The sequence below is a fragment of the Physeter macrocephalus genome, chromosome 15 (genome assembly GCF_002837175.3).
Source record: "Physeter macrocephalus isolate SW-GA chromosome 15, ASM283717v5, whole genome shotgun sequence".
NCBI lineage: Eukaryota > Metazoa > Chordata > Mammalia > Artiodactyla > Physeteridae > Physeter > Physeter macrocephalus.
The window spans coordinates 69,257,374-69,285,357 of record NC_041228.1 but is presented as its reverse complement, the minus strand read 5'-3'; the positions used below and the strand labels follow the sequence as shown (position 1 = coordinate 69,285,357).

At 39.5% G+C, this 27,984-nt stretch overlaps 1 protein-coding gene across 2 annotated transcripts in view; it reads left to right on the top strand.

Annotated features, from left to right (window-relative positions):
* The window catches only part of DNAJC5B (DnaJ heat shock protein family (Hsp40) member C5 beta), an 84,142-nt gene that overhangs the window by 29,575 nt on the left and 26,583 nt on the right, over nucleotides 1–27,984 (top strand). Inside the window, exons 2-3 of one of the 2 annotated variants that reach the window (XM_007111828.3) lie at nucleotides 1,970–2,089; nucleotides 7,922–8,049. In XM_007111828.3, the coding sequence (XP_007111890.1) occupies nucleotides 7,931–8,049 (119 nt within the window). In that variant the 5' untranslated portion in view covers nucleotides 1,970–2,089; nucleotides 7,922–7,930. Of the gene's footprint in view, nucleotides 1–1,969; nucleotides 2,090–7,837; nucleotides 8,050–27,984 lie in introns of those variants that run through there. The other variant, XM_007111827.1, reaches the window with a different exon arrangement.

Here is a 27,984-nt window from a genome sequence, read left to right as displayed (position 1 = left end):
AACTAACACACCATTGTAAAACAGTTATACTCCAATAAAGATGTTAAAAAAAAAAACTGACCTAAAATAATTCTGCTGAAAAGACACAGCTTTCAATGTTTGCATAATTCACCCCTAAACAGACCATTGTTCTGTCACTCAGAGGCAGAACATCAAAGCATACTGAACTAATATGTTTTCCTCTGAATTTATTCCAAAGTTATCCAATAAAATATTTCTTGTTGAGTCTTAAAAAAAAAAAAAAAAGCAAAGGCAACTAAAGAACAAATAGACAAGTGGGAATATGTCAAACTAAAAACCTTCTGCACAACAAAGGACACCATCAACAAAGTGAAAAGGCAACCTACCAAATGGGGGAAAGTATTTGCAAATCATATATCCAATAACGCGTTAATAACTAAAATATATAAAGAATTCATACAAATAAATAGCAAAAAAGCAAGCAACCCAAATAAAAAATGGATAGAGGATCTGGCTAGGTATTTTTCCAAAGAAGACATGCAGATGGCCAACAGGTACATGAAAAGGTGCTCAACTACACTAATCATCAGGGAAATGCAAGTCACGACCACAGTAAGTTATCACTTCACACCTGTCCAAATGGCTATCATCAAAAAGTCTACAAATAACAAGTGCTGACGAAAATGTGGAGAAAATGGAGCCTCTTGCGCACTGTTTGTAAGAATGTAAATTGGTGCATCAACTATGGCAAACAGTACCGAGGTTCCTCAAAAAATTGAAAACAGAACTACCATATATTTCAGCAATTTCTCTTCTGGGGATTTATCCAAAGAAAACATTAACTCCAATAGATACCTGCACCCCCATGTTCATTGCAGCATTATTTTCAATAGCCAAGATATGGAAACAACTTAAGTGTATATTAATGGCTGAATGGATAAAGAAAATGCGGTATATATCACTTAGCCATAAAAAAGAAGGAAATCGGACTTCCCTAATGGCGCAGTGGCTAAGAATCTGCCTGCCAATGCAGGGTACATAGGTTCAAGCCCTTATCTGGGAAGATCCCACATGCCGCGGAGCAAATAAACCCGTGCGCCACAACTACTGAGCCTGTGCACCTAGAGCCCATGCTCCACAACAAGAGAAGCCACCGCAATGAGAAGCCCATGAAATGCAGTGAAGAGTAGCCCCCGCTCACCCAACTAGAGAAAGCCTGTGCTCAGCAACAAAGACCCAATGTAGCCAAAAATAAATAAAATAAAAAAATAAATTAAAAAAAAAAAAAAGAAGGAAATCTTGCCATTTATGACAACATGGATGGATCTTGAGGGTATCATGCTAAGTGAAATAATTCAGACAAACACTATATAATCTCACTTACATGTAGAATTAAAAACAAACAAACCTGAGCTCACAGATACAGAGAACAGACTGGTGGGTGCCATAAGCAGAGGGGGGTGGGGGGGGCGTGGTCGTGGTAATGGGTGGGTGAAATGGGTGAAGGGGGTCAAAAGGTACAAACTTCTAGCTATAAAATAAGTCATGGAGACGTCATGCACAGCATGGTGACTAGAGTTAATAATACCGTATGGCATATTTGAAAGTTGCTAAGACAGTAGATCTTAAAAGTTTTCATCACAAGAAAAAAAATTTGTAACTATGTATGGTGATGGATGTTACCTAGACTTACAGTGGTGATCTTTTAGCAATATATACAAATATTGAATCATTACATTGTACACCTGAAACGAATTAAATATGTCAACTATATCTCAATAAAAAAAATAAAAGAACCCACTTTGCATGTCAGGAGATAGCACATATTCTTGACTGAAAGTTCTGGTGGAAACCTGGAAGCAATTCCACAGCAGCATCTGGCTGAGCCAAGCAACAGTTGACTAATGATCAAATTAGAGGTAGCATGTATTTTGGTATCACTGGATGCCTTGTAATGGCAACCTTTGTGGTCATGCATGTTTTATTCTCTCTTTGTTATGTTTTCCAGAGGGATAACCAATTGGCTGATAGAGTAACAAATCAAAAGTAACTCGACGCCACTGACCCGCTTAAGCTCGCATGGGAACGAAGGAAAGGAGCAGCCGTTTACTCTGAAAGAGCGGAACAGGTATGAAACAATTCCTTGTTGTTGCCTTTCTTTATTTCTTTGCACATCTATTTCCAGACCAGTTGAAAACAGCAAGTTATTCCTGTTTGAAAACACAGAATCGGAGTTATAGGAACAGGTACTGTGGGTTATTTGTAACATTCCCAAGTTGTCTCATCTTCAGGTTGCTGTTTATAGAAGTACCAGTGCAGTCAAGAGGTAATTATTTTTCAATAGCAAACTGTAATCACACTAGGGAGAATTATTACTTTAAAACATAGGTTAGCGTTTTGGATGTGTGTTTAGCTTTAAGATACAACGCCCTTTGAATAAGGAGATCTTGCTCCAATAAACAGATTTCTATAGAGGAATTATAGAAGTAATTAAAAAATGGTAAAACATGTTGGTTCCTCCAATCACAGCCATCAGAACTGTTTTTGCTGTTTAATGATCTAATCTCCCCTGCTCACATTCATTTTCTCAGCCGTGAAGGGACCCTGCCAAGAAAGGCATAGTTTGATTTTTTTCCATTTTCAGAATTCACATAATAGACAGAGGTGAAGCTTCTTTTACTCTGAAGGAAATATTTCATGTCAACATGAAAAATTTAGAACAGCATTTGTAGGGCTCCTGGAATTAGAACCTTTAAAATATGTGTTTATTTTGAATTGGATGTCTGTCACCATTGGAGTGCTGAACGTTCTTTCAATTATATCTTTATCAAGAGACAGGTAAGCTGAATGTGGTTTGGTAGTGACTTTAGTGGTCAGTGGTTTAAGAAATTATGATATTAATGGATTGTAATGCAGCTAGAAAGTAATTTAAGCTCAGATGATTAAGTGTCATGCACTTATCATGATCAAAATTAAATTACTTAATAACTTTGCATAAGTTTTTTCTCGATAGGATAGTATAGATGAGAGACTATGAACAAAGACGAGTTTTGCATAGGAATATTAGCATTCAAAAGGCTACAGAGAAAGAACTCATAAAGATTATATTTTATATAAGGAATTAAACAAGGGTATGACTCCATTATTTAAGTTTAAGGAGAGTTTTTAGGAGATGTTTTGACTATTGCTCTGTAGTTAGTATGTTCTTGGCATAATGTCTTTATTTTCACACAATAAACAACTAAGGGTTTCAGTGTATTACTCTATTGAATTTGACACTAAATGTCATCTGCATTAATAATATATGAAGAGTCTGGTTTCCAGCTCAGCAAGGGCACAGAAAAATAGCAGGTTGTTGCTTGACACACAGGAAGGAACCCTGCAGTCTTTGGGTTCCTTTATGTTTCAGTTTATAGAGTCAGCCAACTACTAACAACACTGACCAACTATTGACCAACTATCTTTTTCTTGTGTTCCAATACTGATGCAATTTTTTTTAAATACCTCAATTAAGAGACGTTGATGTTGTCGTCTAAAAAGAAATATTTTGATCTCTTGGGAATAGGGCAAAGAAGATGAAACAGAAAATAAACAAATTCTGAACTCTGTAACAACCCATTCTGAATATTATTCAATCCACAACATAAAGAAAGTCAGCTACTGGATTTCACTTAGCAGGAATAGACTACAGTGTGATTAGATTTCTAAATAAAGGATGATATGAAAAAATACATAAACCAAAGAAATAGCCAGTTACCATGTCTTCTTGGGAGTGAGTTTCTATGTACAGAACTATTTGAGAGATGGAATCTGCCTTCTTTTTCCATTGGGGAGAGCAGTATGTAAAGGGATGGCTGTGGGGCGGGGAAGGGTGAATCCCAGATTGTTTCCAGGACTACTCCAGTCCCCAAGTGACCTCCCTCTCTTGTTTCTCACCTGGAATAACTTTAGGGGGCAGTCTTGGAAAAATAAAGTCCCAGTCAAAATTGGGAAACTGTGCATGTTTGTGCCTTGTTGAAATTGATTTTAGGACAATCTGTTGATTTATGCAAGCCATGGCCTCTCTCTTATTTCATGAGATAGATGATGAAGAGTGAATACATTTTATTCCCTCAAACTGAAACTGTTTCTTTTGAATATAGAGAAAAATAAAGGTAACTATTTTTCATCCTTTTATTTCTTCTTAGTTCTCTTGACTAGCTCTCTACAAACTTTCTTTCTGAAAATGTCTTGACCCAGATTTATCACTGCTTCTTTTATCCATACTAGTAATGTCTATACACTATATCTGAATCTGTTTGGTCTAAATACCTTAGTGTATATATATATATATATACATATATATGTGTGTATGTGTGTATATATATGTGTGTGTGTGTATACACACACACACACACACACACACACACACACACATATATATATACCATTGTTACCCTGAAGTATTCATTCTCAAGTACCTGCAAGCCACTTTCAATTTAAAGGTGGAGCAGGTTGCAGTGATTTAAGAAAAATCCACAGTGGATAAGCCTGGCTTAAAGGTGCTCAGGGAACCGCTACTGATGTTTAATTGACGTACATGACACTAAGGAGTATTGGTTGACAGACACCAGAATCTATTTATAGCTAAGACATGCTCAAAAGAAAACAATGTATATACATTTGTGTACCGGGAGGAATTTTACTGGCTCACCCCAAGGAAGGGTTGATGGACAAACTGTGGGAGGGGATGAGTTGCAAGTGTACCCGAAAACAACTGGAACCAGGGGACTGAACCCCACTGAAGCTCTCTCTCCATCTGCCACTGCTCCTCTTCTGCAGGTCTGTTTCAATCTCTCTCATTTCAGGCCAGCCAACAATACCCAAATTTTACATTTTACAAGTTTTACCATCTGAGAGATTGTTCTACATCCAAAACAAAAAAAAATCTTAGGGAAGGACTCTGGTTGACCTGGCTGACTTGGCTTGGGTAAGGTACCCACTCCTGGTCTATTCAACTGAGATCACGTAAGACTGAGGCAGGTCTCACGAGATGCCTATGTTGCAGTGCAGAAGGAGGAGAAAGGAGAGCTCATAGGCTAATAGTAAAGTTGTCTGCTACAATGATCTCTGGTCAGAATGCCCCAAAAGGCATTTGTTAAGTTGGCTTAGATGACCTCTAACTCCATATTCTACGGTCCTAGGATTTGAATCATTATGTTGATATATTCTTAGTTAGTGACTCTGCGGATCTTGCTACCCAGCGAGATCTTAAAATCTCCCAGACAAGTATGATGACTGTGGTCCTATTCCTTGTCTACCAAGCCACACAGAAACCCCTACTTTCCAAATCCCATTCACTCATGGCATTTAGTGTGCCTAGTGAGAAACCTACCTACCAGTTGCCTCCACTCCTGGGAACAGTTAGGTGGAAGTGTAGGGCAGAGCATCAGTATCCTGAGCGTATGTGTGTGGTGGCAGCGGGAGAGAGGGGACAGAAAAGAAGTAGGGAGGGTGTCAGTTACTTGGGCAATTTTTCCTTCAATTGTGAATATTCAGTTGGGCTGTGGTTCCAAGATAGGGCTGAGCTGCAGAACTGGAACCCAGGGATGAATGACCCTGCCCCAAGTCTTGAATTACTTACTTGCTAGGGAAATTGTGATGGGTAGGTGAGAGAGGTAAGGTGGAGCAGTAGTGAAAATAAGTGCTACGACTTTACTGAGTGGCTGCCAGTCAGTATGGACATCTGCTAGATTTTGTTTTGTGGCAAAGTTAGGATTCCTCCTCCTCTTGTCCTTGTGCGAACCAGACGTTTGGGACTAGGGCCCCTCTGGCCTCCAGAAGCTCCCCTTTCGTGGAAGGCTAACTGAGGAGGGGGCAACACAGTCATGCCAAAAGAGGAGGCTTTGTCCTTGTGCTGTTGTCCTCTGTTAAGTCAGTTTTTTCCCCCAGTGTCTTCAGGGCTGCAGGAGTTTTGCTTGGGGTCTGACTTTCTCCAGCACTGGCTTCCTTTTCTCCCCTCAAGAAGCTAAATGCTCACAAAAACATTTTGACGTTCTTCACATTGTCCTTCTTAATCGAATTACTTAGGACCACAAGCATTCACTGTGCCATGTTGCGGTCTCAGGGGCCTCTAAGACCACCCTGCCCCACCAAATGACATCCAGAAGGCTCTGCTCTTGCCTGTGTTGGTTCAGTCATTAGTCTGGTGGAAGCAGAGCTCAAAGGTTGGCTTCAACCGAGCCCATCTACCACTGGGATGTGCCCATTTGGGTCTGCTGCTGCTACTGTTGTCACCAGGGATTCCTTGTGTTGAACATGAGAATTGCCACAGCCCTGATGCCATCTCCTGAGCCCTGGTATATACATTCATTCACTCTTACAGCACAACGCCCAAAGCTCAGAGACAGACAGTAATTTTCAAGGAACTTCTGGTCAGAGGAGCTTGCAATCTAAGTAATTTTATTTATTTATTTTTTCTTGTTTTGTTTTTGTGATAAAATACAACATAAAGTTTACTTTTTTAACTGTACAATTCAATAACATGAAGTAAAATCACAGTGATATTTAACCATCACCACTATCTACTTCCAGAACTTTTTCATCATCCCCAACAGAAATTTGTACCCATTAAGCAATAACTCCCCACTCCCCACTTCCCCCTCACCCCCCCACCTCTGGTAGTCTGTATTCTACTTTCTGTCTCTATGAATATGCCTATTCAAGGTACTCATATAACAGGGATCACATACAATATTTATCCTTTTGTGACTGGTTTATTTCACTTAGATACTGTTTTCAAGGTTCATCTTATTGTAGCATGTATCAGAATTCCATTTCTTTTTATAGCTGAGTAATATTTCATTGTATGTACATAGCACATTTTCATTTATCTGGCTTTTATGAATAATGCTGCTATGAACATTGGTATTTGTTTCTGTTTTTTAATATATTAACTTATTTAATTCTTCAACAGCTCTATGAGTTTAGGCACTTTTTTGTCTCCAGTTTATAGATAGGGATGGTCATGCAGCTGGTCATGGCAAGGCCAATATTCCAACCCAGAGGGTCTGCCTACAGTGCACTCTCTGACTTACACACTGTGCCTCCTTCAATAAAAATAGTTCTTTGAAGTTACTATGTCCTGGGTACATTAGACGCATTATTTCTAAATCCTTAAGGTATCCTTATGATGTGGGCTTTATTATCCTCATATTACAAGTGAAGACATTAAGGCTTGGCGAGGCTGAGTGTGGATGCAGAAATGCCCCCAGTGTGCTTGCTTCTCTGTGCTTCCCCCCTAGAGCCAGAACACAGCAGGGAGATGGCGCCTTGGGACTTGGGACAGCACAGCCATTTCTGTGCTGTGCTATCTCGTGTGCAAAACCCATGAGCACTATTGGGGGACTTGGTATCCCACAGCTGCAGAGAAGTTCTAACCAGGCTCCTAGATGAGACCAGGATTTTTTTTTTTTTTTTTGATACTTACAGAAAGTTGGTTTTTTGCGTTTTGTTTGTTCTGTTTTGTTTTGTTTTTAAAAACTCCTACTCTAACAATGGCTAGGACAATAGAGTCAAAGCAAAATAGATGATTATTTCCATTTCTGGCTAAATTTGGAAAAGATACAAAAAAGGAGTTATGCAAATTCTGACCAAAAAAATCTATATACGCCTGACTTGGGAGGACTGATTTTTAAGAATTATGAGTTAGCTGGATATTTAGATAACATTTTGCTTCTACTTACCCATGTGGACAAAGCCATATTCCACTTGCATGGCTTCCTGTAGCCTTTAAAACCCTGACTGACTTGAAGCTCTAGTGTTGGCTTTCCTAACCTTTTTCTCCCCTCCTTTTGCAGCTAACACAAAGATGTACTTCAGATTGTCATTTTACAAAAGGTCAGAAATGAACTATCTTCCCTTGAGAGAGTGGGATCCAGTATGCATAACCCTCACAGCTATTTCCTCTCTGGTTTTGCAGCTTGAGAAAATGGCATGTAACATACCTAACCAAAGACAGCGGACTATGTCAACATCTGGAGAAGCTCTATATGAAATTCTTGGTCTGCATAAGGGAGCATCAAATGAAGAAATTAAGAAAACCTACAGGTACAGAGGAAGTTCAATGATGATATTTCCTGTACTGCTAGTGATAGTTATTTTGTGATTGGCGAGTGCCTCCAATTAAAGACATAAGCTTCCCACTGAGACCTGGTAATCAAGAGTTTTGGAACTCATGTGCCATTCCTTATCCTACAGCATAAGCAGTTGGGAATGGACAGGCATCACACTGATTTTATGAAAGAACTCTCTTGTGATGCTGGGCCTTAGGAAAGGGTAGCCTGTGTTCTAGGTCTGCATTGTTAGAGAGGCAGACATACAGACAAACACTGCAAATGACCAGGAGTTGTGATTTAACCCACATGAGATAGCATCACCAAATGTGGTAGAGGGATTTAAAAAAATAAATAAAGGGGAGCTTCTTTGTAATTGCTGTATTGTGCTATGCTTTTCAAGTCTTCGGTTTTGATCTTTGATATCTGATCTAATTCCAAGTTAGCTACTTTTGAGAAAAATTGAAATATCTTTTTCTTCAAAGCACCAAGGAATTTTAAAAAGGATTAAGTAAAAAAATAATTTACTTATTGTGCAAAATTTGGAAATCACTAAAAATGAAGATAATAATATTTATCCATAATTCTACCTCTAGTGATAATTATCATTGACATTTTTTCTTCCAGTCTTTTAAAAAAATCTAGAGAAGACATTTTACACTCGAATTGGATTTATCTATATTCTCTAACTAGCTGTCTTTTTTTTGGTCTTGTCCCAATTTTATTTATTTTTATACAATTTTTAAAGGTTACTTTCCATGTACAGTTACTACAAAATACTGGTTCTGTTCCCTGTGTTGTACAGTATGCCCTTGAGCCTGTCTTACACCCAGTAGTTTGTCCCTCCCTCGCCACTGGTAACCACTAGTTTGCTCTCTATACCTGTGAGTCTGCTTCTTTTATGTTACATTCACTAGTTTGTTGTATTTTTTCATTAAAATTTTTTGCTTTTATATTAAATCTTTGATCCATTTGGAGTTTATTTTGACATGAGGAATGAAGGTAGGATTCCAGATTAATTTTTTTCCCAAATCACTAGCCCACCAAAATTTATTGAATTCTCCATTTTTATCTACTGATGGAAAATTCTTTGGCTTTGAATTGGAACCTTCACCGTGTGGTAAACTATGGGACCTGAAACGTCTTCAAGAAGCATGTGCTGAAGAATAAATGACAGTGGTGAAAATTTCCATTTGAATCCAAATAGTTCTGTGAAAATGGTAGATTTTGATCAAAGTCAATATCAATCTTCTAGTTTATATTTCACTTAAGGTGCTGGAGAAGAAAAAGTCTTTGCTGTTTTGTTGTGCCCTAGAGCTACCCAGGAGTGTGGCTGGAAGCTGTTCAGCCCCCTGTGGGTAGATGTCCTTGGTGAAGGGTCACTAAACTTGACCTTTAAGGCTTTGGGCTGAGACACTGTGCTGGGGTGGGACTGGGAATCAAAGTATATGCACTGTAAGCATAATACCCTACAAAGATGATCCCCAAAATGAGAAAAAAAGTGATGTCTAACTATAAGTTCTAAAGCCCGCTTTACTTTACAAACGTGACTTTTAATTGCCTTTATTTATTTTGTAAGCTAAAATTTCAAGTCATATCCTAATTAAAACACTAATTATGCTGAGTAGTTTGCAAGTTTAGTAATTACAACCTAAAGTCTTTTCATGTAACCAGTGTCTTCCTATTAATTTTGTTTTAATGTCATACAAATATTATTTTTTCAGCTGATTAGGGTACTAGTATGCTGCCAAAAGCATCTACTTCTAACTAAATTACACATTTGTATTCTGCAAGTTATTCAAAATGTATGAGCAGGCTGAAAATCCACTGAGAATATTATTCTTATATTCAGGGATCTGGATCAAAGCAGTGACAATAGAGTGAAATTAAAAGTCAGTGAAGTTTAATAAAATTACCAACTGTTGAATCCATACGGTGCTTGACCTCTGTTGTAATCCTTGGTTGTGCTCTTGAAAACAAGGCTGAGCTAGAAGACCTCTTTCTTTTTTATATTTTATTTTATTTTATTTTTGAATAGATAATATGTTCACCTGATTAAAATGAGAATACATAAACAGGTATACAAAAAAATTCTCCCTCCTACCTCATATCCCCCCCAGGTTCCCTCCCCAGGGAAAGAAATTCCTGTGTACCCTTCTAGAGATCTTACGCTATATAAACATATAAAGAGACCTTCTGGTCTAGGCAAGATGGTATAGGCTTGTCTCTCACAGATCCTCCCTGCTAATAAGCATGACGAAAACCCTTGGAAATAACACAAGAGACAAAAAAAGAGAACCTTCGAAAGGTAGATGGAAGAAGAAGAGATGAATTGGTTAGGGATCACAGGACCAAAGGAGCAACACAGTGACAAGGCAGCTTACAACTCCACACCCAAGAAAAGGTAATCCAGGCCTGGCCTTTCCCAACACCCGCTCTAGCAATGGAAGGCAGCCAGGTAGTCCTATTCTCCCTCTAAATTGAACTGAAGTCCTACCAACAATTCTAGGTAATCCCAGCAGATACAGCAAAGAGGACCAACTGAATGTCCGCCTAACAAGAGCCAGCCAGAGGACTTTCCCACCAGCCTGAGACTCCCCCCTCCCACCCAGAGATCCCACTTTACAGGGGAAATTAACAAGGGGGATTCTGCCACAACAAACACCCAGCCCAGGAAATGTTTTTGTCCCTGCAGCCTGGAGATTCCCTTCCCCCACCTAAAGGCACCAGACATCCAGCCTGGGAAGGCTCCTTTCACTTCCTCAACTAGTACCAACAAGCACCAGTAGCGGCCCCAGAGGCAGGAGACAAACCAAGCAGACCAAAATAGCACCATGGAGGTTCTGAAAACTAGATTGTCACTGGAACCACTGACCACAAAAGTAGGACCTGCATGGCATGCCAAGCACCAGTAGCGGCCCCAGAGGCAGGAGACAAACCAAGCAGACCAAAATAGCACCATGGAGGTTCTGAAAACTAGATTGTCACTGGAACCACTGACCACAAAAGTAGGACCTGCATGCTAAACCCAAACAAACTGTCTATTAAAATGAAAAATTTAAATAGGACCCAGAGTCTCCTAACATAATAGCCAAAATGTCCAGATTAAAATCACGCATTTTATACAAAGAACGAAGGAAATCCCAACTTGCATGAGAAGAGATAATCATCTGACTCCCACACAGAGATGAACAAGTTATTGGAATTATCTAATTATTTTAAAGTAACCATCATAAAAAAGATTCAACAAGCAATTACAAATTCTCTTGAACCAAGTGAAAAAAATAGAAATTTCAGCAAAGAAATAGAAGTTGTAAAGAAGAACCAAATGGAAATTAAAGAACTGAAAAATAACAGAAATAATATAACTAACTGGATGAGCTCACTAGTAGAGTAGAGATGACAGAGGAAAGAATCAGTGTCCTCCTCAGGACAGATCAATACAATGTATGCAATCTGAACAACAAGAGAACATAAACTGAAAACAAACAGTCACAGGAAACTGCGAGGCCATAACGAAAGATCTAACATTTACAGCATTCACGTCCTAGAAGGGGAGAAGAAAGAGAGAGAGACTGAAGAGTATTCAAAGAAATAACCACCAAAAATTCCCCCAATTTGGCAAAACATGTAAACCTACAAATCAAGAATCTGAGTGAGGGCTTCCCTGGTGGGGCAGTGGTTAAGAATCCACCTGCCAATGCAGGGGACAGGGGTCTGAGCCCTGGTCCAGGAAGATCCCACATGCTGTGGAGCAACTAAGCCCGTGCGCCACAACTACTGAGCCTGCGCTCTAGAGCCCACGAGCCACAACTACTGAAGCCCGCATGCCTAGAGCCTGTGCTCCACAACAAAAGAAGCCACCACAATGAGAAGCCCGTGCACTGCAATGAAGAGTAGCCCCCTCTTGCCACAACTAGAGAAATCCCACGTGCAGCAACGAAGACCCAACGCAGCCAAAAATAAATAAATAAATTAATTAATTAATTTTTAAAAAAAGCCAAGTGAATCTCAAATAGTATAAATCTAAACAAGTCCATGCTAAGACACATCATAATTAAACCTCTGAAAACTAAAGACAAAGAAAATAAAAGCAGATGGAGAAACAACACAATGCTTATATGGGGACAGTAATTCAAATGACAGCAGATTTCTCATCTGAAATAATAGTGGCCAGAAAGAAGTGATACAACATTTTTCAAGTGCTAAAAGAACTGTGAATTTTATATCTGGTGAAACTATACTTCAGGAATTATGGGGAAAGAAAGACATTCTCAGATTAAGGAAAACTAAAAGAATTAATCACTAGCAGATCTACTCAAAGAATGGCTAAAGGATGTTCTTCAAAAGAAAGAAAATGATGAAGGAAGCAATCTTGGATCATCAGAAAGGAAGAAAGAACAATGAAGAACACAGAAATATGGGTAAATACAATTGACTGTCCTTCTCCTCATGAGTTTTCTAAATAATATATGATGACTGGTATAAAATTATAGTATCATCTGATACTCAAGACAATGATATTTAAAAGTGGAGAGAATAATGGGACCTAAATGGGAGTGAGTTTCTGCACTTGACTCAAATTGGTCAAACACTGTTATCAGTAGACTATGATAACCACTAAAAAGAACACACAAAGTAATACACTCCAAAAAACTAGAAGTAAATGAAGATGGAATCCTTGAAAATGCTCAAATAACCCCCAGGAAGACAAGAAAAGGGAAATGGAGAAATGAGAAACAGAGGAAACAAGAAGAAAACAAAATAAATGACAGACTTAAGCCCTAACATATTAATAATTACATTAAATGTAAATGGTCTAAGTATGTGTTATATTTTTCCTTTCTTGTTGTACAAATGGTGGTATACTATCACTCCTACATTGTGAGTTGCATTCTTCTCTTAATATATCTTGGAGATCATTCTAGGAAATGATCAGTTCATAAAAAGTTTCCGTTTTTTTCACATTGCTGTATAGCTTTCCATGGCAGAGCCATCTCATGATTTAATCACTTCTCTATTGATAGATAGTTAGGTTGTTTTCCATCAAGGCTTCCTTTTTAAACCAACTTAGAGCTTCTCAGAGAGGCAAACAGAAAGTTTCCCATGGTCCCAGAAAGGTAGATAGAGGTGGGAAGAAGAAACTATCTCGGTGTTCCTGTCCACTTTCCAGTTTTGCTATGTACCAATTCTAAATTCCTGAGCAAGTATCTAGTGGACCCAGCTGGGTCAGATGCTCGCCAACGTCTACCCGGTTCTAACTAGAAATCTGGAACCGCAAATCCCCACTACCACTTAGCAAGGACTGTAGGATCCAACCCTATGGGAAAGAAAAGTGGCTATGTTCTCTAAGAGGGGTACAGAGTTGGGAAGGAAATTGTCAATATCTCTAGTTCTTTATTTTTTAAGAGAATACCATAAACAGCCTCACAGACCTATCTCAGTGCCTTCCTATGTCTATTTATAAACCCTTATCATAGAACCTTTCTGTCAATAAACCATCTTGTCTTCCTATATCATTGGTTTTCCTACATTGCAAGTACAACCATACTTCATTAGTCAGCTGATAAACTGGAGTCCCCAGCTATTTCAAAGGACAGCAGGGAGGATGACTAGAGGAAGGTTTCTACTGTGTCAATCCATAATGTACTGAAGCACTTGCCTCATTGAGATTTTGTAAAGAGAAATGAGATCACTTTTTCAAAGCGCTTGGAGCCCTTTGTGGAAAATCACAGTGAAAATACCAGGTACTATTATGAATGGACAGATACTCTCATCCTTAAAAGCCTAAAATTATCCTGCCACTTGGTGCTACTGTTCAAAAACTATTTATCTAGCATAAAGTGAGTTTTTGCTCCAGGTCAAAAGTGCCATAGCACAGAGTGAGACTCGTGGTATGAGTCTTATCCAAGGCCTTCATTATGGAATAAATCTGCCTTCCATATTACAGAGCATAATAATTCCAAGGAGTTTGAAGTCTAAGCCTTATTTAAGTCAGTTCTCTCATAGCTGGGTCATGTCACTTAACCCTACCAATGTTTCTTCACAAGATGAACAAATATCTTTCCCCTATTCTCCCACTGCCCAAGAGTCTTTGCTCCCGCTTTTCATGCTGTCTGAAGGAGACTCACTTGAGTTAAGCTTTTAAAGTTCAGATACACCTGGAATGGCTAAGAGGTTACCCACCTTTCACATATTTGCTGTAGCTTTAAACAGGCATGCTTTCCCCTCTCACCTAATTAAAGCAGCCTCTCTGAGCCAACAGAAATTTCGAGTTAGGAAGCTGGCAGAGGAGGAGAGGAAGAGAGAAATACTAGTAAATGGTGGGACAACTGGGGACGTGGTAGGTTGCTGAAATAAGACACTCAAAGATTATTTTCTACATAGCCCCCAATACCAGTCTTTGGCCCCTTTCAAGTGACTCAAGAGCTTAGTTTCCCTGTAAAGTCTCCACCACCCAAGTCCTTCTAGGAGGCTCCCCTGGGAGAGTCTCCCAGAACCCAGGAATCAGTTTGTTCCCATGTAGCAGGATTGCTCCACCAAAGCAAGTTTCCACCCTGTTGATGATATCTGCTTTGCCGTTCACTCAGTGAGCATGTGCACGGCCACTGCTAGGTACAACTTGGGGCACGCTAGGCTCTGCTGCTGCAGGTCCCTGGTTCTCAGCTGGGTACAGCTGCTCTGCTGCTGTTCTGTGCCATCCTCCCAGGCCTGGCAGGCATAGCAGGTGCTCCTTGCTAACTACCCAGTGCTCAAGTCTTCTGACTACTCCTCCAGGCCAAGAAGCTGCCTCTGCTATTTGTCTTGAGACTCAAAGGAGTCATAAATGCCTGCTGGGCTGTGCCCTTGGGAGGTGTTGGGGGGTGGGTGTAGCGAATGGCTCCCTCGTTTTTGTGCTACTCTCTTAGAGCCCCCAGTGAATGTCAAAGTTTGGTAGAAAAGCTTCCAGCTTTTCTTGTAGATCTCTTTTTCTATAGGACCCAGATACATGCTCAAGGGTGAGTCAGAGACTAGCAGTAATGATGCTATACCTAGAATCTCCACCCCCTCTGACAGATAAACATTTGTTCCCTTGATAAAGGGTCATGTTTATCATGTCTGGCTCTTTCTTCCCTAAGACAGCATCCTTTCCCAGAACACTCTGCAGTTCCCAGCCCACCCCCAGAGAGGCTTCTGTCAGGCTGCCCTACCAGTTTGTCAGACTCACCCAACTGTGACTGCTCCAGCAGGGTATATGGCTTAGATTCCTTCTGGAAGGCTCTCTAGTCCTGGGGGATTTCTGGGAGGCTGCCATCACCATGCTCTCAAGCATGCCCTGATTTGTTCAAACTCCCGGCCGTGCAGAGCAGGTTGTGATGGCTACAAGATGCATCTCTACCATAGCCCTACAACAAGGCTACCTGACTGTGTTTTCCTTAAAAACCCGAATTACGTAAATGCAGTTTGTCATTAATCTGATGCTCAGCAAGCACTTTAGGTGTGTGATTAGAGCCTTCTTTTCTTGATATTGACTGGCACATAAAAATCCTTCACTCCAAAATCAGTAGATTGTTGATCTATACCTCATACTGCTATCTAATTATTGCAGAAGCCAGGAAGGCTGATCAGATCACTTAGCAACCACTGGTATGTTTAGAGTCTCCTACAATCGTAATGGCTTTATAGCAGCAACTCTTGTTTATTACCCAACCGATATTTATTGAGCATCTACTATACGTTGGGCATGGTTTTAGGCACTGAGAAAATAGCAGTGAACAAAACAGACAAAATCCCAGCACTCCTGTAGCCTATATTCTAGGCTGGGGAAATGAGGGAGGCTTAATAATAAACAGAGAAGTAAAATATACAGTCTACCAGATGCTGGTAAATGATGTGGAGAAAAGCCAAGCAGTGCTGGGAATGGTGCTGGACGTTACATATTCTCTTCGAGGTGTTCCACACAGATTATTACTATTTTTTTTTTTTGCGGTACGCGGGCCTCTCACCGCTGCGGCTTCTCCCGCCTCGGAGCACAGGCTCCGGACGCGCAGGCTCAGCGGCCATAGCCCACGGGCCCAGCCGCCCCGCGGCATGTGGGATCCTCCCGGACCGGGGCACGAACCCGCGTCCCCTGCATCGGCAGGCGGACTCTCAACCACTGCGCCACCAGGCGCACACCAGGCCCTTCCACACAGATTTTAACACTAAAATCCCTTTACTGCAGTGAACTCTAAGTATAAAGTAACAGTCAAGAGTGCAGGATATGGAGTCTTAGCCTCATTTTTCTCACAGTAAAATGCAGATCATGGTACTGACCTCAGAGGGTTGCTGAGGATTAAATGAGATGATACATGTGAAGTGTTTAGCCAAGGTCTGGCACATGGGTACTGGCTGCCACAAAGGATACATGAGGAGTGAGAAAAACAGCCTTAAAGAATGGCATTCTTCAAACCTGGCTGGGGCATGGGTGCAAAGAGACTCTCTAAGGAATGTCTGTGTGTGTGCGCATGTATGTGAGAGGGCGTGTCCGTGTGTATGTGTGTATGTAAGAGAGTGTGTGTATGTTTGTGTGCAAGAGAGTGTGTGTATGGGGGGTATTTAGATTCTGTGACACTTAAATTCCACTGAACACGTTTAAACGAGCGTTACAACTTATATTTTAACATGCCAATGTTTGTAATATGCTGAAAACTGCACCCTTTGCATCTATTCACTTTTTTTTTTTTTTGGCTGCTCCCCGCAGCATGCAGGAACTTAGTTCCCCGATCGGGGATCGAACGAACCCATGCCCCCTGCAGTGGAAGTGAAAAGTCCTGACCAGTGGGCTGCCAGGGAATTCCCACATCTATTCACTTTTATCAAAAAAATTTTAGGGCTTCCCTGGTGGCGCAGGGGTTGAGAGTCCGCCTGCCGACGCAGGGGACACGGGTTCGTGCCCCGGTCCGCGAAGATCCCACGTGCCGCGGGGCGGCTGGGCCCGTGAGCCATGGCCGCTGAGCCTGCGCATCCGGAGCCTGTGCTCCGCAACGGGAGAGGCCACAACAGTGAGAGGCCCGCGTACCACACAAAAAAACAAAAACAAATAAAAAAAAATAAAAAAACTTTAGATACCAAGTTAAGATTGTGGAAGGAACAATTTCTCAAAATTATTTTAAGGAGCATATAAGCAGAAAGTTAGAATCTAATTGAGAGAGAGAGAAGGGGAAGGAAGGAGAGAGGCAAGAGAGAAGAGAACAAAAAAAGAAGAAACCCAAACATCATACCCAAAGTGATTACAAGGAAGCAAGGAACCACTGAGGTGGGTTGGAGGAGAGGGGCCTGCTGGGACCTTCCTTGAAGCCCCCTACACGATCCATGGCCCACTGTGCGGTCCCATCTGAGCATGAAATCCTCACAGGCTGTAATTCCCTCTTTCTTGCCTTTCCCACTCCATCAACTCCTTGAGGGCAGGCAGTATGCTTTGTCTTCCATTGCACTTCCAGTCCTATCACCAAGCCAATATTTACCAAATGCAAGAATGAACTGGTCAGCAAATAGATTTTTGCCTGTGGGTTTTCTCCTTGATTATATTCTCAGCTTCTTTAGGACGATTACTCAAATATTTGGTCACCTAGCTGAAGAGGGAGTCATATACTGACCCAGTACATAGAGAGGAGCAGATCAGCAAGTAAAGACCATAGTTTCAGTAGGGACACAGTACATTTTACATGGCTGTGGAGCCTTCAAGTGAGAAGTAGTTAGGGGATAAGGAAGGGAAAACTCTGTAGAAAATAGAGCCGGTTATGCAATTTAGAGAATCTAAGTCTTGAGTATTCAAAATCTCATATGCAACCTAAATGTTAGTTTTTATTTACCCTGATGTGTACATTTTTGAAGTTAGATAAAAACAAATTTAAGATGGCTGAAAGGAAAGCTGACTGGTTCCCCTGGTGTACGTGGTGCAGGAGCCTAACATAACACTGGTCAGCTGGATAAGAAATCAGATACAGATCGAGCTCTTCCTTAGGTCCTCAGAGAACCACGAAATCAAAGTGAACTGTTCTGTATATTAGCACCTGGGTCTCTGTGCCCATGGATGAGCTTAATTTCTCCTTGTTGACAAGGTACCAAATATCTTGGTTCACAGGGTAGCAGGGACTCAATTGATTTTTCTATTTCATTCAATTTCACATGGAACTTTCTGGAAATTATCTTCCACCTCTGAAGAGGTGAGTTGCCTCAGAGTAGACCAAAGTGTGGCAATGCTGTTTTCACAAGGAGCAGGAAAGAGTGTCATTTCCATAGTGATCTCTGGCAACCCCAATCTGTGGTGCTTTTACCCACATCTTTATCAGCAATTACAGGTCATAACAGAGGCTGCTTATGAATAAAGTTTAAATGTCAGGGGAATGCATAGCTAATAAGAATTGTAAATATTTACAAGGCAAAGTGATGATTCAAGCTCACAAAATAAATAGAAATTAATCTCTATCAAGCACTAATTTGTTTGCCGAGTTCTAAAACCTTCCACTAAAAAGAAGAGTATATGAGGCTATGTCAGAGTTATCTTCCAGGTCAGTGCATCACCTCCTTCTCCTATGGCAAATCTTCCACTTGATCCTCTTAGTTCTTCATGCAGCTTCTCCTTCAGTTATTCCTGGGCACTAGAATCATTATGATCAATGACTTTTTTTTTTCCACTCACTCATTCACTCAATACCTATTTACTACTAGATACTTATTATCAATACATTATACTATGAAAGATGAATATACATATCTATCTATATATCTACGTCTATCTATACCCATCTGTAACCACAAACTTTGTACCATTTAAAGAGCTTACCTTATAAAAAGTTAGATTTAGTAAGGTTTAAAAGATACATACTAGAAGACAAGCAAAACAAGGGAAATTGTGGTGAGGGGACTAGATTAACTTGAGCATACAATTCATATTAATCATTTAAATGAAAGTGAATGCTTCCTGCCATTATTCATCCCTATCCCAGGCATTATGCTAGGTTCTGGGGATACAATTCTAAGCAAACCATTGTCACTGATCTCATGTAACTTGAGGTCCAACGGAGGAGACAAAAAAACAATCAAATGATGACAAAAAAGAGTGTACAATTACTGATGCAATAAAGTGTTCTAAAGGAAAAAGGATGGCTTCATGAGAGTATATAACAAAGCTGATCTGGACTAGGGATTAGAGAAGTCTTCCCCAAGAAAGTTAATGCAGTCTTAATTTTAGGACAATTTATACCAATTTATATAGTACAAATTATACCAATCAAAGAAAAGCCAGAAGGACAATCACAAGAGCCACAATGAGTCATTAATAACGAGAATAATAAAAATAACCAACATATGTGGAATGCTTACTATGTGCCAGGCACTATGCTCAGTGATTTATATTCAGTATTCAATTTAATTCTCACATCTCTGTATTGTAGATACTATTATTATCTTCATTTTACACTTGAGAAAACTGAGGCTTAGGAAGGTAGGATAAGTAGCTGTCCGAAGTCACACAGCAGTAAGTAGTGGAGTTAATACCAGCATTTGGGTTGCCTTCCTCCAGAGCCTACTACTCTTAACCATTACATCTCTGATTTTAGAATAGCTACCATGAATCCAAAGGATTTAAAGGCCTGAATCTGAGTGATAGGCCACACTAAAGGACGCAGCAAAGATCAGTGTCTGAGAAGGAAGGTTGGGGATGAAATTTAGGGTTCTTAGGCCAAGGTTGAGATTTAAACACAGCAGTAGTGAGAGGAATCCAGAATTAGCACAGAGCTGTAAGTTTCAGACCGTGTGGGGAAGTGGGTCCACTGTCAGCACACTCAGGAGATGACTGCACATCCCAGTGAATGTGATGTTTACTCTTACACTGGATACGAGTAGCTTTTGGTGTTTACTAGCAAAGTTCTAGATGGTTAAATGAGTCACACTTGCAAGGGAGTCCATATAGGTCCTAAGGTAATGTAAGGCACCTCTCTCCAGCAATACTAACTGTTAAGTCCAACTGCTTCTTAAGTCATCTATTGATAAAATAAAATCATGGCATTATTCGGCGCATTTTAGGTGCCAGATACCCTGAACCTATAGCTATACCTGATGGACTAGGTACTTAATAAATAACTGGTAAATAAATGCATGCATGAAAATTATAAATGAATAAATCAGTAAGAAAAAGCAATCCTTTTTTTTTCTGGGGGCTTTAGCAATGGCCATCAAGCCAAATAACCTAATACAGTAGTTGAGAGAAATTATGTGGACATAAATTTAAACAACACTAACACTGTTTATCTCATTGAATATTGTTACATCTATTAGGTATCAAAACATTCCTTAAATCTGCTTTATGTCCATCAGTATTCTTCAAAGAAAAGCATAAATAATAAAAGAATACTTTCAAAGAAATGTTTTCTATAAACATACATTTTACTGGAATTGATATAGATATTAAACTATTGATAGGTGATGATATCAATGAAAATGGTAGAATAAGGAATTCTAAAAGTCTCCTCCACCATAAAAGCAACTAAAAATCTAAAAAATTTTTAGAACTATCAGAATCAACCTTTTCAGAACCTGGAAACTATACAGAAGCTTGTGGCAACTGGGGTGCACTTTTTTTTTTAAGTTGAATCATGGTAAGAACATTGAACTTCATGGCATTTTAACTTGTCCTAGTCCCATACCCTGCTCCTCAGCTCAGTTGTAACCAGAGTCTAGAACACACTGGCAAATTTAATTTTAAAAAGGAGAGGTTCTTCTTCCCTTAAATAACAGGAGGAGGGAAAGATGGGTGCAATTATGCAGAAGTATAGAAGTAAAAGGGTGTGAAGGAGTTTCTTTCTAATGAACTTTTGACCCCGTTTGAAGTAGGACACAAGGTTTCTTGTGGAGAGGGGGAAGCTGTTGGTCTTTATTGCCCCTGATTTGCATAGTTTGGGAATCTTCTCCAGCAATACTGCTCTCCCAGAAATGGGAGTGGAAGTAGTGGATAGCTAGAGTCACCTTCTTGGAGGTATGACAGGAAATCAGAACTTTTAAGGAAGTGAATGAATTGGTTTGCGCAGCACGCCTACAGTATGACCATGAGGTTGAGTTCAAATAGTCAAGGAAATGGAGTCAGTGAAATTGACAGTCTGGAAGAAGAGATCCTGGTAGTTTTAAAACACTGGTTTAGGGGGGAAAAATGGGTTTAGGGAGGACAAGAAAGTGAGCGCTGGGAGCCCTACAAGAGCCAGTGGCCGGGCCTGCTACAGGAATTACCAGGACCCGCGTGTAGCTTTGACATGAGACTCTATTACTGAGCTTGAGCTAGGAGCCAGCAGGAGGAAGGCTTACAGAGAGCAAGTGCCTGCTGAGGGCTTTGACAAGAACCAGTGGCTGGAGCTGCTGTTGGAAGAAGGAGACAAGGCTTGTGCAGCCATTTCTCCTACATCCTGGTCTTATGATACCTTGATGTTCAGAGTTCAACAGAGATTGCCGGCTTTGAAAAAAAAGAACGCAAAAATTTCCCCAGGAAATGTAATCAGGTTAGAGGCACAGAAACTTTTGATGGGAACCTGGGCCAGATACAGAGATCTTGTATTGTATGCAGCTCTCAGATTCTGGGTGAGGGAAAAGGATTAAATATAGCACACAATCTTAGTGGCCTGCTGAAGGCTGTCAGAGGCCTACTGGTGTCCGAACTTCAGGTCCCCATCCCCTAAAGTAGTACTCTTATGACTGGTATAGACAAATACTTCTAATATTGGTCACATTTTATCTACTGTGTTTGCACAAATATTATAGTCTATCTTATTTTATTAGGGAGGGTAAAGAGCTGCTCTTAAAATTAGCCATAGAAAAGAATTGTAGTGATCAGAAAATGACCTAAAACAAAGCTCTATCAATAGGCATTTGAACTTTTCAAAAGTTTAAGTATTTTTAAGTCAGATTAAAAAAAAAAAACAAGCACAACGCCTCATGAAGTAAAAATTCTAGTAAAAATCTGGCAAGGGATCATTGAAGCACGATGGGAATCACTGTCTCAACTGCCACTAGAGGTCAGCACTGGACTCTCGATGTCATTCTATATGAGCGAAAGGACTGTTCTCTGAAATAGATCATCAGTTATGGTTCCCATCGTTATCTCATGCAATCTGTCTTGTATCTTGAATGTGACTGTGGATCCCAGAAAACTAGAGACAACGTTAACAGTATCTGGGGTGAGCTGCTCAGATATTCCATCTGTAAGTGTGAGGAAATCACAGGACTGTGTAATGTGGCCTTCAGAGGGCCCTGGGTGAAGCCTTGGTAGTCCAAGTACTTGAATCATACATTATGGCAGCAGGTGTTTCAGAAATACTTACACAGTAGGGGTAGTATTGGCATCATTACTTGCAACGTGAAGTCAAATGGTGCCCTGACCTTGCTATTCTGTCCCTTGACTCTACACTGATCCTGGCCCAGTGGCTCCTGCTTCCTTGAGTCCCACTTACATTCTCATTCCAGCTTTTTCTCAGCACCTTACTGTATTAAAGTGTCTAATGAGGAGGGAAACTGTACTCAGTACAAATGTACGAAATGGCTGTGGGAGGTTGAGAGATTTGGTGGCTGGTCAACGGAAAAGACGTGACCATAAGAGCCAGCAACACGACAGGCTTTACTGGATGGTGCCTGAACAGGGTTGCATGAGAGGGGAAGCTCCTCGCAGCATGAGACCATCCAGAGGCTTATGGCATGGGGGTTATCATCAAAACGGCAGGAGGTCAAGGGAACACCCAGGTGAGAGGAAGCTTGGAAAGGGGGCTTATGTACCTAGGAGACGTCACTCAGGAGCTCAGTGCCGAGTCTCTGAGTCAGAGAGTTCCAAAGGGCCATGGCAGCTTGGAGTCCTATAACCATAAGGCTCTGTCTTACCCATGGCCAGCAGATGTGGGGTGAGTCTTGCAGATATGTAAAGCAGACAGGCTCTGAATGGCTAACAATCTGCTTGTTTGGGTTATTTGAAAAATAACTGAGGGAGTTCCCTGGCAGTCCAGTGGTTAGGACTCTGCTCTTTCACTGCCGATGGCCTGGTTTCAATTCCTGGTCAGGGAACGAAGATCCCACAAGCCACATGGTGTGGTCAAAAAAATTAAAAAAATAAAAATAACTGAATGTGTGAAAATTTGAGTTTGACACTGGCGGGCTTTTGAGCTAATGGGTCTCAGTCTGCAGTAAAGAAATAAACAATGTAGGGGTCAATACACAGAGGCACTCTTTGGCTCATTCATATAACAGTGGTAAAAAGCTCTTTGTGAAATTAACATATAGTTGAAAGAAGACAATATAAACATGAAAGATAACCAGGAATTTCTGAATCAGGAGTTTCTGGTTAACACTGGCTATGTAAAGTACCAGTTCTCCCTTCTGCTAAAAACTAGAAAAACTGAAAGGAAAATTATATTTATATATGTACATCTTAAAAGCATTTGAAAGTAAAGAACTGCTGCTTACTAGGTCATGATATGGGAGAAGAGAAGCTGAGAGGCTGAGCAGGACTCAGTCTTCAGAGAAGGGGGGAAGAAACCAGGACCCTGGCCCTATAAGAATGGAAATCCTGCAATTCTATTTAGACTCCAAAGTGCTGCACCCCAGGAGAAAGGGCAAAAATGGAAGTAAACCATCTGTGGTTAACAATTACTTTGGTAGTCCTCCATAAACCATATCTCCTGGTATTCATATCCTGTGTAGTCTTCTGGAATTTGGGCTGGCTTTCCGACCTGATTTAACTAACGGAATATGACAGAAGTGATGATTTACCTAAATCTTAAAAAGGCCTAGCAGCTTCTACTTTTGCAATCTACTTTTGACAACATTTAAGAAATATGACTGGCTTCCGTGGTGGCGCAGTGGTTGAGAGTCCGCCTGCCGATGCAGGGGAAACGGGTTCCTGCCCCAGTCCGGGAAGATCCCACATGCCGCGGAGCGGCTGGGCCCGTGAGCCATGGCCGCTGAGCCTGCGCGTCCGGAGCCTGTGCTCCACAACGGGAGAGACCACAGCAGTGAGAGGCCCGCGTACCGCAAAAAAAAAAAAAAAAAAGAAATATGACTACCCTGAGATCATCACGTTGTGAGGCATCTCACCTAGCCACGTGGAGAAGCCACGTGGAGGAGAACAGAGTGCCCGGCCAACAGCCCTAGCTGAGCTTCCAGCCACAGCCAGCACCAACTTACCAGCAGGTCAGCGAAGCCATTTGGAAGCAGATCCTTCAGCTCAAGTTGAGCAGTTCCAGTCAAAGGCAAACAGAGCAAAGACAAACTGTCCCCGCAAAGTCCTACCCAATTACCACATGGTAGGCAAATAAATCAAATGCTTGTTGGTTTAAACTACTAAATTTTACTGTAGCTTGTTACATAGAAACAGATAATGGAAACACCACCCTTGTATGGACTGCAACTGAACTTTGAGCCATCTGGGTGACTGAGAAAATCTCAATTCCTAATATTGGATTAACATGATCCCAGTTTTGTTAAGTGCCTCCAGACATCTGAAAGTAAGACATAAAAATTATCTCTGGTATAACATCTTCTTAGTACTCTGATTACTCTTTATAAGTTTTAAATAGCTGGCATACCAGAGATAATCAAGGACACAAGTCAAGACAATAAGAACAAGAATCAGCCGAAAGGAGACAACAGAAACGGAACTTCGGAAAACTCAGGTATTAGAATTATCAGATAAAGACATTAAAACATCTATGATCAAGAAGATAAAATACAAGATTGAGAATTTTCACAGAGAACTCAAAATTATGAAAAGGGACATTCCAGATGTTTTAAATAAACATAAATTTTACAACTAAAAAAATACAACAATGAAATTCAAGAATTCAAAGGCAAGGTCTAACAGGTCAGAGAGCTGACTGGACAACAGACCAGAAGAAAATAACCAGAAAGAATTACAGAGGACAAAAAACAAAACAATAAGATAAAATACATAGAGGATCTATTAAGAAGGTCTTAGATAAGTGCAACTGGAGTCTGAAAAGAAGAGTAGACAGAGGATAAGGGGAAGGCTATTTGAAAACATAATGTATTTGAATTTTCCAGGTTCATGAATGATATAAATCCATATATACCAGAGGCCCAATAAAAGCCAACCAGAAGAAATAAAAGTCTATATCTAAGCACATCACAGAAAAACTGCTGAAAACCAAAAATGGAAAGCCCCTATGGAAAAGAACAAAAATTAGACTTACAGCAGATTTTTTCAAGAGATAACGAAATCCAGAAGACAATGAACTGAAATCTGGGTGAAAGAAAATGGATGAAAGAAAATAACTGATAGCCTACAATTCTATATCCAGGGAAAATACTCTTCAAAAATGAAGGTGAAATAAAGACATTTTTAAGCTAAACAAAACTGTAAGAATTAATAATCAGCAGTTCTACACTAACAGAGATACTAAAGAGTGTTCATAGACAGAAGGAAAATGATACCAGATGTATGGTCAGTGATGCAGGAAATAACTAATGGCAACAAAATTGGAAAATATGTGAGGAAATGTACACAAATACTAATTGTATGAAATATCATCATACAGTTGACCCTTGAACAACAGGAGTTTGAACTGCATGGGTCCACTTATATGTGGATTTTTTTCCCCAATACCACAATACTACACAATCCATGATTGGTTGAATCTTCAGATGCGGAACCGCAGACATGGAGGGCCAGCTATCAGACTTGAGCATCCACGTATCTGGGTATCCACAGAGGATCCTAGAACCAATTTCCCATGGATACGGAGGGACAGTTATATACTAATTGTATTAAATAACATTTTTTGAGGGCTTAAAAGATTTACAGAATTACAGTACGTGCTACCAACAACACAAGTTGGGAAGACAGTAATAGTGTTAGTGTTCTAAGATTTTTATATTGTCTTGGAGAAAGACAAAAGTACATTGACTTTAGACTTTGGTAAGTCAGGGATTTTCTATTTTCTAGGAAAACCCCAAAAGGAATAATAAAAGAATGTGCATTTTCCAAAGCAACAGAGGGGAAAAAAGTATAATAATGAAAAATAATCAATCTAACAGAAGGCAAGAAAGAAGAAAAGAAAAATACGTTAGATGGAACAGAAGAATATAATGAAGCGGTAGATTTAACCTGTAATAAATCAACAATTAGATTAAGAGTAAACATAGACTAAATGCTTCAATTAAAAGAAAAAGATTGTCACTGTGAATAAAATAACCCAAAACTATATGTTTACAAAAGACACATCTAATATATAAGGATACAGAAAATTTGAAAATAAAAGGAGAGAAAAATATTGTCTATGTATAAGCCTACCCAAAGAAAGCTGGTGTAGCTTTATTAATATCAAAGTAAAGATGAAAAGTATTACTAGCAAAAAGAGGTGTATTTCATAATGATAAAAGTTCAATTCACCAGGAATATATAACAGTTGTGAATTTGTATACTTCTAAAGAACATGGCCTAAACTACAGAAAGCAAAAAGTGACGGAATTATAAGGAGAAATATGTAAACCTACAGCAATAGTGGGAGATTTTAACATACCTTGCTTGTAGAACAATAAAATGGCAAAGAATACAGAAGATTTGAACAAAAAAAATTAGCAAAGAAAATTTATTGTTCTTATATATGAACAAAGCACCCAACAGGTACAGAATACATATTCTTTAAAGTGCACATGGAACATGTATAAAAACTGAACATATAATGAGACATAAAGCAAATCTCAAATTTTGAAGGATTTAAATCATATAGAATATGTTCTCTCACTGCAGTGCAATCAAGCTGCACTGTAGTGAAAGCAAAAATAAAAAGATAGCTGGAAAATTCCCATATGTTTGAAAATTCAGAGGCACAATTTAAAATAACTCCTGGGTAAAATAAACCACAATTAAAATTAGAAAATACCTAAAACTGAATGTTTCATATTAAAACTTGTGGAATGTAGTTAAAGTAGTACTTAGAGGGAAATTTACAGAATTAAATGCACGTATTAGAAAACTGAGTCCAGCAATAAGTAAAATAATACATAATTAAGTTGAGTTTATCCCAGGAACACGTTTCATTTAACACTAAGAAATCAATCACATTAACAGATTAAAAAAGAAAAAATGTATCTTCTCAACAGATGCAGAAAAAACATTTGATTAAAATTCAATATTCATTCATTCTTAATGAATTAGTAAAAGAAAAAGGAAAGAAGAATGTCTGCTTTAGTCACTCTTATTTGACATCATACTGGAGGTCTTAGCCAGGACAATAAGGAAAAACATAAAATGATATAAGAATTGAAATGAAAAAAAATTCATTATTTGCAGATTATATTTTTGTGTATGTAGAAAATGCAAAAGAACCTATAATTTATTAAAATTAATAAATGAGCTTAAGTTTGTAGTATAAAAAAATCAATATATAAAAATCTTTTACATCTGCAATAAATTAAGAAAAATATTTTAATATCAAAGCCACACAAAAAATAAGTTCCTAGAAATAAAGCTAATAAAATATATGCAGAACCTAAATGGTAAAAATGATAAACTTTGAGTTCTAAATAAGTAGACATACCATACAAATGTCAATCTCCAAATTAATCTATAGAGTCAAATGCAATTGTAATAAAAATCCCAGTAGAGAGTGTGTGTGTGTGTGTAAACTAACAAGCTAATTCTATAATGTATGTGGAAATATAGAGGGCCCAGAACAGCCACAGAACTCTTGAAGAACAACAATATGGAAGAACTTGCTCTTTAAGATACTAAGACATATTTTAAAGGTATAATATTCAAGACTTTATCAGCCCAGAAGTAGCCAAATAGACCAATGGAGCAGAATAGAGATCCTATTTAAAATATAGGGAAAGGATTTTATCTTTTTAATAAATGATGCTAGGGGGCTTCCCTGGTGGCGCAGTGGTTGAGAGTCTGCCTGCCGATGCAGGGGAC